At 32.6% G+C, this 12342-nt stretch overlaps 1 protein-coding gene across 1 annotated transcript; it reads right to left on the bottom strand.

The window, feature by feature from the left end:
• Positions 1 to 347: 347 nt before the first annotated feature.
• On the bottom strand, positions 348 to 10474 carry LOC111516024 (facilitated trehalose transporter Tret1). Its single transcript, XM_023172215.2, has 3 exons — positions 10319 to 10474; positions 6048 to 6160; positions 348 to 1948 (listed from the first exon to the last, which is right to left on the bottom strand). The coding sequence occupies exons 1-3, from the start codon at positions 10336 to 10338 to the stop codon at positions 627 to 629; spliced, it is 1455 nt and encodes a 484-aa protein (XP_023027983.2). The 5' UTR covers positions 10339 to 10474; the 3' UTR covers positions 348 to 626.
• Between the last annotated feature and the right edge of the window lie 1868 nt (positions 10475 to 12342).

Genomic DNA, 12342 nt, shown 5'->3' with positions numbered 1-12342 from the left:
AAAAAAGTGTGTGCCATATTTTTTGTATATCAAGCGCCCGTCGCTTTTTTTTACAATAATACTTGTATTTTTTGTTCGTTATTATTTTAGGCTTATTTAAAAAAATATTTTTTACTTTTTAGTTCGATGTTCTTTAACAGCGTGTTTTTTATTTTTTTTAAACTATATTTATTATGTTGATATATGTCTCGAAATTTAAATGTGTAGAGAAACAAGAATTGTTAAATTAAAAAAAAACACTTTTGGAAACTGCTTATTTTTTTTTAATCTTCATTGAACAGAAAGCGGTTGAAATTATCATTTATTAACGTGGTTTGTAGTGATTTGGAGGTCAAATAAAATGAAGATTAAATTTTGACATTTTATTCTTTTTGAACAATACACATATAAATAATATCGGAGCAATCTGTGCAAATCTCTACATTTCCATTTGAACTTATTTATTTGATGTGTTCAACAAATCAGTTAAATAATTGTCGATGATTGAACTAATTCTACTTGGAACTTGTAGAATCACACTGACTATAGAGAATTCATCCTCACTCATTCCTACTGATGTTATTGAAAAATCAAGACATAATAAACATTTGCACATGCTCACAAAAATACTGAGAAAGCTATACAGATCATCGAAAGCCGGTTTTGAGTATTTGTTGAATCTCTTCCAGAGTTTTTCCTCTTGTTTCGGGAACAAGAAAGTTCGTCAAAATAGCCGATAAAAAACCACAACAAGCAAAAAGTATGAACGGTCCACATAAGCCTGTGTAAGAATTGATGAGGTAGAATATATAATTAGTAAAAGACACTGTTAGTGCGAACAGCACAGTGACGATAATAACTCCCTTAGCTTTCACACTAGCTGAAAATAATTCTCCCAACATTAGTGTTGGTATTGTTCCTACCCCAAAACCGCAGAATAATATAAAAAGGAGCATGCCTGAAAGAGGAAACAATTTCACTGGAGTCAAATCGATTTCGCGGTGGTACCGATTGATGTAAAAATAAACGCCTTCCAAAAGAAGCATGGTGGACGACAGACACAAAGAAATTATGTAGGATTTGATTCTACCAAACCTATCCAAAACGAAGGAAGCTACAGAGAAACATATAAAGCTCACACCCATGTAAATAATGGATGACGTTTCTTTGCTAACATTTCCTCCAGACTTTTCGAAAATGAATTGGGTGTAGGACGTGAATACGTAGAATCCACAAAACAGTTGTGAAGTTCTCAAGAAGACTGCTGCTATCAATGCTTTTCTATTGCTGTCAATGACCAAGATGTCTTTCCATTTACCTGACTCAGACATCTGTCTATGAACGTCTGCTTCCAACATCATGAACTCTTCTTCAACATTCTGCTTTCCTCTCAATCTTCGCAGAGACTTTTTCGCTTCTTCGCCTCTTTTCTGAATGATGTAGAAGTAAGGGGTTTCTGGTATGAATGGGAAGATGACTATAAATATTACTGGGACAATCAGACAAATATATGAGGTTTCTTGAACGTTGCAGAAAGCTCCGATTATGTTCATGAGGAACTGGCCGAAGAACAACATGCATATCAAACTGTTTCCCCACACCCCTCGGACCTTAGGTGTAGTTACTTCGCCGATATAAATTGGGAGAGCAGAAATGTACAGAGCATCGCCGAATCCTGCTGACAGTCTGGCAGCATAGAGCACGTACAAATTTTTACTGAAGGCTTCCAGTATCCATGCTAGTGAATGAGGAACGGCGGATAACAGTAACGTACGTTTTCTACCAATTGTATCGGTAACAGAGAATGCAGACAGAAATGGAGATAACAGGACTATGCCAACTGTGTTCAGAATCGTGAAATAGGAAGCTTGACTCTCGGTTATGTTGTATTCTTCATCCTCAGCTATTTTCACCAAGAACGGGGACGTCCAGGCCACATGAAATCCACTCGTCAGAGCAGTTAATGACGCTGAAATAATAATTCAGTGTTGAGAACTATTTGTGGGAGATGATATCAGATAAAAATGAAAAAAACTTGCAATATATTTTTGTTTATAATGATAATATGATTTCATTTCCTTGAGACAGTACAGGCTGTATGGAAAAAGTCAAAGGAAGGGTTTTATACAAAGTGCATATACCATCAACAAACGAATAGCAAACACCGCATAAAAAACATACAAACGGGTATATATAACAGATAATCAAAAGCAAATAAGTACATAAATCGATGAGAAAAAAAATATTCCCTCAGAAGTGATGTTCTATGGAGTAAAAGCAATTTTGCACTAGAAAATTTATTATTTTTTATGTTTTCCGGGATCGAATTAAATATTTCTGGAGCCCTGAAGTTTGGGGCATTTTAAGTTATTCTAAGTTTTCTTAAAGGCACTATAAAGTTATTTTTGTGTCTAGTGTTATACTCATGTTTAGAATCAATCTGGGGGAATGTATCTTTTTACTTATACATACAGGGTATAACTGAATAAGTGTAAATCATTTAAGGAAGTGATTCCTCATCGAAAAAAAGATAGGATCTTTAATATAAAGAAATTTCATTGGAGCATCCCTTGTTAAGATACAGCCCCTTCAAGGGGGTACATAAAATCTGTATAACAATTTTTTTCACAAGCACTAAAAAAGTTACAATATTGAAATTGACCTGACGTTTTGTACTACCAAAAGGACACTTAGCCAGAAATTTATTTGGTTTACCCCATGGTTGTAAGGGGTGGAAAACGCAACCCTTAAAATTATTTCCAATGTAATTTTTTGTCTCATCATTTTTTTACCATTTGAGAAATCATTTCCGATAGCCTGTTTCATTCTAAACAAAAAATGTCTCTAGGGGTTTTTGCCCAAAATAAACCAGTTCGCAGGAAAAAATTATTTTACGAACAACTACAGAGATACATCGTCATGAATGCGAACTGGATTTATTGTTATTTTGTAGTTAGTACCTGCATCAAACGTTTATAGGGTGATACGAGCCACATTTTGAGAGAAAACTGTTCTTGATGGTTAGTTTCGACACTAGCGTGAGGGTTTTCATCAGCCCATATGTGGTAATTATGAAAATTAATAATCTTGTCCCGAGAAAAACTACATTCTTCTGTGAATTCTATCGTCTTCAGAAAGTTACAATTTCTTCCAATCATTTGCAGCATCCAATTGCGAAATTCAAGATGGTTCGGAAAGTCTCGCGGTAACAGTGCCTGTACTCGTTGCAGATGATAAGGGTATAAGAGTTGTTCCTTTCGAAATACCGTCATATGATCAACATTTAGCTGAAAAGCAATCTTTCTAGTACTGGTAGTAGGTTGTTCTTCAATCAAATTAATTACCGCTTCCTCAAGCTATGGTGTTCGTACTTCTCGATGTCGACCACAATCCTGCGTTCTTTTACCGAATGAACCATATTCTCGTAATTGTTGATGAAGTCGAGCAAATATTCTATGCGAAGGATGCTGCCGTTGAGGATACATTTTAGCATATCTTCTAGAAGCTTCTAACCCATTCCCCTGCGATAGATCGTAAACATAATGCATATCAGCCATTTCCTCATTTGTGTATGCCATTTTAATAACAAGTGAATTATTAAAGTAACAAATTAAGAACAGAACAACAACACACAATTAGTATTAATTCAATTTCGAAAATTCACAAACTGACAGCGTCATACCAATTTAATTGTCACTATCGCTGATAGCGACCTACTAGATAGATTAATTTCGTATTTTCGCATTTATGACGATGTATCTCTGAAGTTGTTCGTAAAATAATTTTTTGCTGCGAGCTGGTTTATTTTGGACAAAAAACCTAAGAGACATTTTTTGTTCAGAATGAAACAGGGTATCGGAAATCGTTTTCCACCCCTTACAGCCATGGGGTAAACCAAATAAATTCCTGACTAAGTGTCTGGTTGATTTCAATATTTTAACTTTTAGTGCTTGTGAAAAAAATTGTTATACAAATTTTATGTACCCCTTTCAAGGGGCTGTATCTTTAACAAGGGATGCTCCAATGAAGTTTCTTTATATGAAAGATCCTTTTTTTTCAATGAGGAATCACCTCCTTGAATGTTTTACACTTATTCAGTTACACCCTGTATAATGGAAGAAATGAAAGATTTTTGGCAAAACATCAAACTCTCTTTAAAATAATTCTTTTTCAAGAAAATGAGGTGTTACATTTAAGTTCTGATTAATTGAATAATACGATACTTCGAAAATAAAAAAAGAGAAACAACTAGGAATAATAACTGAATGCCTTCGTTTTCTAAACTTTGAATTGATATTTCATCACTGCAAATTGAAAAAAAAAATCGAATAGATTTCATAAAATCCCATTTCTCATGAAAACAAATAATTTATTTACTTCGACGAACCTCACATAATCAAGTATTTTTGAGACAGAATTGTTGATATCGTCAAAAAATTCATAAATATAGCATTTTGTACAGTAGTGTATTAGATTCATTTTTGAAACTTTTGAATGACTCTTCTTACGGATGATTATTTATTTATAGAGATGCCCCATATTGAGAGAATGGGGTAAAAATTCAGGAATACCATAAATTCAATTTCTTTGCACTTCTTTTGCAAACAAATCGCAAACTTCACGAAGGGTAAATGATTTCAACTACCTTCCAATAAAAATCAAGGATCTTACCATTACGACATTCATTTTCGAATATGGAACATTTTTACTTCGTTAACAAAAGTATGTTTGTTCAAATTCTATCTCTGAGACCTTGAAATGTAATATGTGTTATCAATGAAAATTATAACAGATATTGCTATGAGGCTGAAACTGAATCTCGAAAATGCTGAAATGAAAATAATAGCAAAAATTTGAAATTTTCTGGTACACATGACGTATTTGAAATATTATTGAGGAAATAAGAAAATAATAACTTCCCTTTATATTAAACGTCGTATTCGAAACAATAAACAAACAACACTCTTCTTTTCATTTACTTCACCGGTTTACTTAGCTTGCTATTAGTGTATATTCATGGGCTAAAAGGATTTTTGAAATGCCCGCCAAAACCTCAAATAATCTGGGAGATTTTTTTTATTTAGTACTTTCTTTGATTTCCACCCGCCTTTCGTTAAACTTTTGCGTGATGATTCTTCGTTGCATTCCGTTGTCCATCTAGGCTGGCTTTGTCACATTATCTTTAAATTTGTTCGACATATATTCAAGAAGCCAAATAAGATTCCTCTACAAACTGAGTAGAGAAAAGTATCTTCTGTATAATTCAGTGTTCATATAGAAGTATTTGTTTCGAAAGAATTTTTTCTTTCGTATAATTCAATGTTTATATGAAATTAGCTGTTTCAGGAGGACTTTCTTTCAGTTTGTGTCTGAAAGTCAGTTCTTTGCATGATCTACACATCCATGTATAGAGTTACTTCCTTCCTTTCTTTGGAAGACTCCCTCATCCTTCTTTTTTTTTGTATCAAGAGTAGTAGAAAGTCAAAAACTTTCTTTCCCAAAAACACTGATGATCTTTAAACAAGACTCAACCTCTGACGAAAGCAAGAAACTCTTTGGAAGGTTCGAAATAGATGAACATTTCAATCTAGCACACCACTATCATAATATTCATGCAGTCATTGTTCACTGTGGTTCTGGCGTTGAATTTGGTCATCATTACGCCTTGGTCAAACACGAAACGGACTGGTTTAAGTTTGACGATAGTCATGTCACGAAGTGTTCTGGCGATGCACTGAATCTATTGGAGCCTCTGGAGACACCCTACATTTTGTTTCATAAGAGAGAGGACATTGGCAGATCAAGATCTTCAGATAATTTGGTGCTGCAGGTTTTTCCGGGTTTTCCTGCAGCTGAAAAAGCAAATGCGCCACTGGATTCAATGAAGTCGCCCCGTGTTTTTATTTATATCGTTGTATTAATAAAAAGTTCCTACATCTTGAATGATGCTGAAAGGCAGAAGTAACTTACCCTGTGATTATGTAACACATCATTTTCAGAAATCAATATAATTGAGCACAACTAGCTATCATAATAATTATTATTACTGATTCACACTGAATTCTCACCAATTAAAACAGCTACAATCTGTCGCCATTCCTTTTCGTTATCCTTGGATATTCCGTTTTTTTTCAATAGAACCGTCATTTCGTTATCCTGGTAATGTACTGAATCTTGTTCCCTAGTTAATAATGTTCATAAAACAATCAAATCCATGTGAAACTGATAAGGATATAAATATTTTGAATATTATTGCGAAATGTATCAAGACTGACAAAATTGTGTTTTGAAATTTCACTAATAGAAATTTCACTCCATTTTCACTTTAATATATCGGCGTCGTCCAGTGTACAGTGTTGCCGCCATGCAATATAATATTTCCTTTTTTCCCTCAAACAATGATAGATGCGTGACACGCACATTTGCGGGCTGGTCACGTATGGTTGTCATGAGAGAAAAGAAAGGGAAAGGTAATAAGAAAAGGGAAAGAACCGGGAGAAGGTTGGAATTTCCCAACATGCATAACTTGGAGATCCCAAACTTTGAAATTCTGAGTTCAATCAAATCATTTATTCTCAAATATGAAATGGAAACCATACATACTATTTATTTTAAGACTTAGAATGTAAGAATAATAATTAATACAATTTTAGGTGATTTGAGAATAAATTCAAAATCTCACTGAGGTTACAAACCTGTGTGTGGTTAAAAAATTTAAAAATATTTAGAAATATATAATAAAATACGAAATACATATATCGGAACGAATAATAATATTAAGTAAATACAATAATAAAATGATATGACATAAAATATAAAATGTAATAAATAAAAATCGATAAAAATAAATCCTTAAGTTACATATAATATGAAAGTTGGGAATATAAAAGTAACCTTTTTTTTTATTTTATTTTATTAAAAGCTAATAAGCGAAGTAAGGTAGAGGTACTATACGGAATTCAATCAATATATTCTCGTATTTTTCTTCTTTCTTTACTTGATATATGTTTTTTCAACAATATTTTGAATTTTTTCAAAGAAGTTTCAGATTTTAAGTTCTCAGGTAGGTCATTATATATTTTAGGTGCTATATGATGAAAACATTTCTGTCCAACTGTTTTATTCATTTTGGGAATGACATATCTATTTCTCTGTCTAGTATTATATGAATGGGCAGGTAATATCACATTTTTTTTTATTTAAATGTTGTTTTATACAAACCTGAATATAAAAAAGTTGCCTAACATCCATTTTTTGTGTCTCGAGGAAGAGATTTTCGCTAGGATATCTTCTATCCTTCTGTAGGAACATTCTCAGAAATCTCTTCTGGGAGACTTCGAGCATATGCATGGACGTTCGTGATACCCCTCCCCATGCTATAATGCCATAGTTAAGGTGAATTTCAACGAGACTTTTGTAAACAATTTGTTTTTGTTTGTAATTAAGGTAGGTGATGAGTTGTTTGAATCTGTATAATATACATCTTAGTTTTTTTGTTAGATATATAATATGTTCATTCCATTTCAGGTGGAGATCTAAAAATATACCTAAGTATTTTATTTTGTTCACAGGTTTTAACATCAGATTATCTTGGATCATCAAGTTATAGTTGGGAAGAGAAGTTTCTTGGCTACTAAAAGGCAGGTAATGGGTTTTATTGAAGTTAATTGATAAAAGCCTACTATCGAACCAATCTTTCAAGTTGTTCAAGTCGTTTTCTGCTTTTACTTTTAGGTCATACCAGTTTTCAGCTTTGTAAATTATCACGGTGTCGTCTGCAAAGCTTATTATTTGACCATATTTTTCTTGCATTAAAAGGTTATTCATATAAATTGTAAATAGCACGGGTCCCAGAACTGTCCCCTGAGGTACTCCACATGTTATTATTTCTTCGGTACTAGATATATCATTGAGTTTTACTTTTTGTTTTCTATTCGTCAGATTGCTTCTGAAAAGATTGAATGTTGTACCTCTGATGCCAATTTCATGAAGAGTATTCAAGAGGATGTTGTGGTCGACGGTATCGAAAGCTTTGGACAAGTCGAGAAAGACACCTAATGATGGGATACCTTCATCCAAGCATTCATATATCATACTTGTCAAGACATGTATTGCATCTTGAGTCGATTTTTGATCACGAAAACCATACTGTGCATCAAATAAAAGATCGTATTTTTTTAAAAATTTATTTAATCTATTTTTTATGATTTTTTCTATAATTTTACTTAATGTTGTGATAAGTGAAATTGGTCTGTAATTACTAATATTTTGTTTATCTCCTGTCTTATGTACAGGATTAACAACTGACAACTTGAAAGCGGTAGGAAAAGAACCTACTTCAAAGGATTTGTTGATGATGTATGTCAAAGGAGTACTAATGTAATTTGAAATTATTTTTAACGTTTCCGCTTTGATGCCATCATAACCTGGTGCTTTTTTATTTTTCAAACTATTTATAACGTTAAAAACCTTCAATTCATTTGCAGGTGCGAGGAAAAGGGAGTTTGGTGTTATTTTTTTTTTCATTTCTATAATTTTGATTTGTAGTAATATTTTTTGCTAAATCTTTTCCCACTTCTATGAAATACTTGTTAAATAAGCTCATCATTTGCTCAGGGTCACTGATTAAATCGCCATTTCCATTTTGTATCTCATTTATTTTACTTTGATGTGAGATCTTTAGTATTTCATTTACCGTTTGCCAAAGTTTTTTAGATTCATTTTTCTCTTTCTCCACACGTTTTATGTAATAGTTTTTTTTTGCCTGTTCAATTAATTGTTCAACTTTATATTTCATTTTCATATATTCACGTTTTAGTACTTCATCATTTGGAGATGTTTTCCATTTAAGATACATATAATTTTTTTTGTTGACTGATTCGATGATGGACTTCGTGATTCATTTATTTCTCTTTCTTTCATTATTTTTAATTTTTATTTTCTTTGTTGATTTCTGTATGCATTCATTTAATGTAGCTATGAATTTATCTGTTACAGAATCAAGATCCTGTTGATACGAAAGGGTTTCATTCCAGTTGATGTTTTTAACTGATTTGATTAATAGATGTTCACATATTACTTCAGTCCTGAACAGTCCACAAATTTTGAAGTGACAATTTTACAAAATTCCCAACTTTTCGCTGTTTTTTCGACTTGGAAAAGTTGGGAAATTCCGGGCCATGAAGATAGATAAAATAAGAGTAGAAAACAATAAGCACAATATATATTACTGAAGTTTTTTCTCAACACCAAATCGTTATTTTCACGTGTTTCGATCACCAACTGATCATCTTCAAGAGGAAGAATAAACTGTTTAATCTTCCTCTTGAAGATTATCACTTGGTGATCGGGACACGTGTCGAAGTGTTGAAAATAACGATTTGGTGTTGAGAAAAAACCCCAGTAATATTCATTACTACACCAACAATTCATTACCTACAACAAACAAAAGGTTCCAAACAGAGCATCATAAGCACTATATTATTTAAGTGCTCTCCATCAGGTTGTAACTATTTTTCAAATTCTACCTGCTAGGTATATCATTCAGCATTAACAACTTGTTCTGAGGTATACATTGGTCAAACCGGCAGGTCATTTAGAAATCGCATGCAGGAACATCAAATAAGGTATATAAAAAAAGAAAACAAGTTCAACATATTCAAATCATTATTGAGAAGCAAATCATATCTTCAACGGAGATTATTGAATTTTGCACATAAAAATGAAGGTTTGAAGCTAAATCGTTTGGAAACATTGATAACTATTACTGAACCTGTTTTTTTTTTAGAAACCGATATTATCCTAGTCTTCGTAGACATATTATTATTGATGTAGAAGTGATATATGCTCCATATTCTGTCCAACTAACAACGGAGTGCTCTAGACAAGGCTGCTTGTACAGAGTCGCACTAAGAAACGACCGAAATTTCATTTGTTTTTTAATAAAATGCGGCTGGGTATAGGAATTTGTTTAGGTGAAATGTAGGGACACAAATTAGCAGTTTCTTTAGCCGTATTAGAACTTGATATTTTTTTAAATTCAAACCTTAAAATACCGTATATGTAACTGACACTGTAACATTGAATTTCGCTAGCCGATTGCATTTAAATCTGATTGGCCTGGGTGAGGAGGCTTGTTTATCTCACCCAATAGATGCAAATGTGCGTGGTGATCATGTTTTGAGCACGCATCTATCATTGTTTGGGTTGCTTTGTTTGTTGGATGAATATAGTTTAGATAACCATGATTGAGTATGTACCTGAGGTATATAAAAATTGAGTTGTTCTGGGTAGTTCTACCTGTTCAGAATAAAGCAATAACAGAAAAATTACTACTCACCCCATACTGAAGTAAGCCATGGCCAACGATAAAATGATGTTTACTTGAAGAAATTGATATCCGAAATGATCAGACTTCTCGTTGTCACTTGAACAATGTAACGAAACAACTGAGTACGATATATTGTCAACAAGACTCCCGCTTTGTTATTCAGATTATTGGTATACTATGATATCACTGATTTCAAAAAGAAATTATAAGCCGACAAACTCATTAATCAACGATGTGGTACTCAAATACAAATTAATACAAATTTAAAATAGTGATAACGTATGCGGATTTGAGAGATTGTCACGTTATAAGTTTCGAGTCAAAGATGCTTATTTTGCAATATTGATATGTCCTCTGTATTTTGTTAATGATGCATGTGAGAATGTATGATAGGCTAGTTATCAACAGTTGATTCTTGCTACCACATATTCAAATACGCATATCTCATGATATTCATGATAACATCCAAGAAAATATACGAAAAGTTATAATCCGGACATAAACAATTGCAGTGATTCTAGAAATGATGGATAGAAAACGTTTTTGAAACAAAATATCCACTTAATAAACATTAGAAATGAAAGCAAATCAACTATGCTACGATATCGCATTGCACAGTTTCAGATATAATTTTCTGTTGGTGCTGTCAAACTCTACAATTCATTACCTGAGCAACTGAAGAGATTCAATACCAGAAAATTCAACTACAAATATAAAAGTTATATTTATGATAGTCAGTAATGTCAGTTTTTGCAAGCAGTCGATTTGATTTACCAACTCTCGTTAGCGGATATCACAAATTGATATTTTATTTATTTTTCTTTTTTAGTGGTACCATCACTGTTAATTTTTTTGTTTCTGTATGTTCGCGTGCATTATGGAGTGGTGCTTGTTGGTTGAGTTTGAGTAGCCCTGAGCTAGACTTCGCCGATGAGTACCAAAATATCCTGTACCTTTTTCTCATGTATCTTTATATTGTTTTTGTATCAATAAAGCCGATCTATTATTATTGAGTCTTATAGTCCTTCTTGGAAATCCTTTAAAAGAATGTTTACTAATGGAATAGTACAAAACCTAAAGATTTCTACTTTCTCATTACTTCATAATTATGTCTTGGTATTTGTTGAAACAATGGCATCCCCATTGTCACAAAATCAAATATTTGAAGGCTCGTCATTTATTACGTATGTTGTACTGTATTTTGTTGGTGCATGTTTAGTTTTAGGGGATGCACAAACTTTTATCAAGAATAACTTTCTGTCGAAAAACCCTCAATAAATAAGTTTCCCATATGGTGCATACTTTGGGGATGACACTGTATATAGGATATTCACGTTAAGAATAGAATGACGTCATTTTTGGTAATTTTGTATATCCAACTAAATAACTTTAATTCCCCGTTCAGTAGCAATGAAACTAGTAAAATTTTATTTCGTGAGTTACTCAACTGATAGTAAAATTCCAGATGTTGCCGAATCGAAAAAAACTCGAAAACTGTCAGTCTTTATTTTCTTTTCAGAACTAATAATTTCTTTTGACAAGACCTGCGTGTATCAATCAATCAATCAAATATACTTTATTGTCTGAAGAACTACATCTTGTAGACAAAGTCATAAATAATATGTAAGATACAAAAATCTACATAAGAAAGAAACATTCACAATTTAAACAAAATACAATAAACATAAGCTAAAAATGTGAAATACACTAAGGTATTCAGCTGGAAATAACCGGACATAGAAATAAAAGTTAAGATTCAAGTGAATCGTCAAAAAACTCCTGAACTGAATAATAGGCCCTATCAACAAGTAGCATTTTAACTGCTTTTTTGAATTTGTTAAGCACTATAATTTCTTTAATTCGGGCTGGTAAGTGGTTAAAATTAAATTGAATCCCTAACAAGGAAGCTCGCAGGAATAGGCAGATCTATGTTACTATTGTGGCTACGAGAGTATTATATGAGGAAGGGGGAGATGCACAAGAATAATTTTTTTTATTAAGCAAATTGATTCCAAGATAAACAGGGCAGCTAC

Source organism: Leptinotarsa decemlineata, unplaced genomic scaffold, assembly GCF_025532065.1.
Source record: "Leptinotarsa decemlineata unplaced genomic scaffold, Ldec_3_MD MMD2_tig00000035_RagTag_RagTag, whole genome shotgun sequence".
In the NCBI taxonomy this organism is placed as follows: Eukaryota; Metazoa; Arthropoda; class Insecta; order Coleoptera; family Chrysomelidae; genus Leptinotarsa; species Leptinotarsa decemlineata.
The sequence above is the reverse complement of the archived record's forward strand: the minus strand, read 5'-3'. Positions and strand labels throughout refer to the sequence as shown.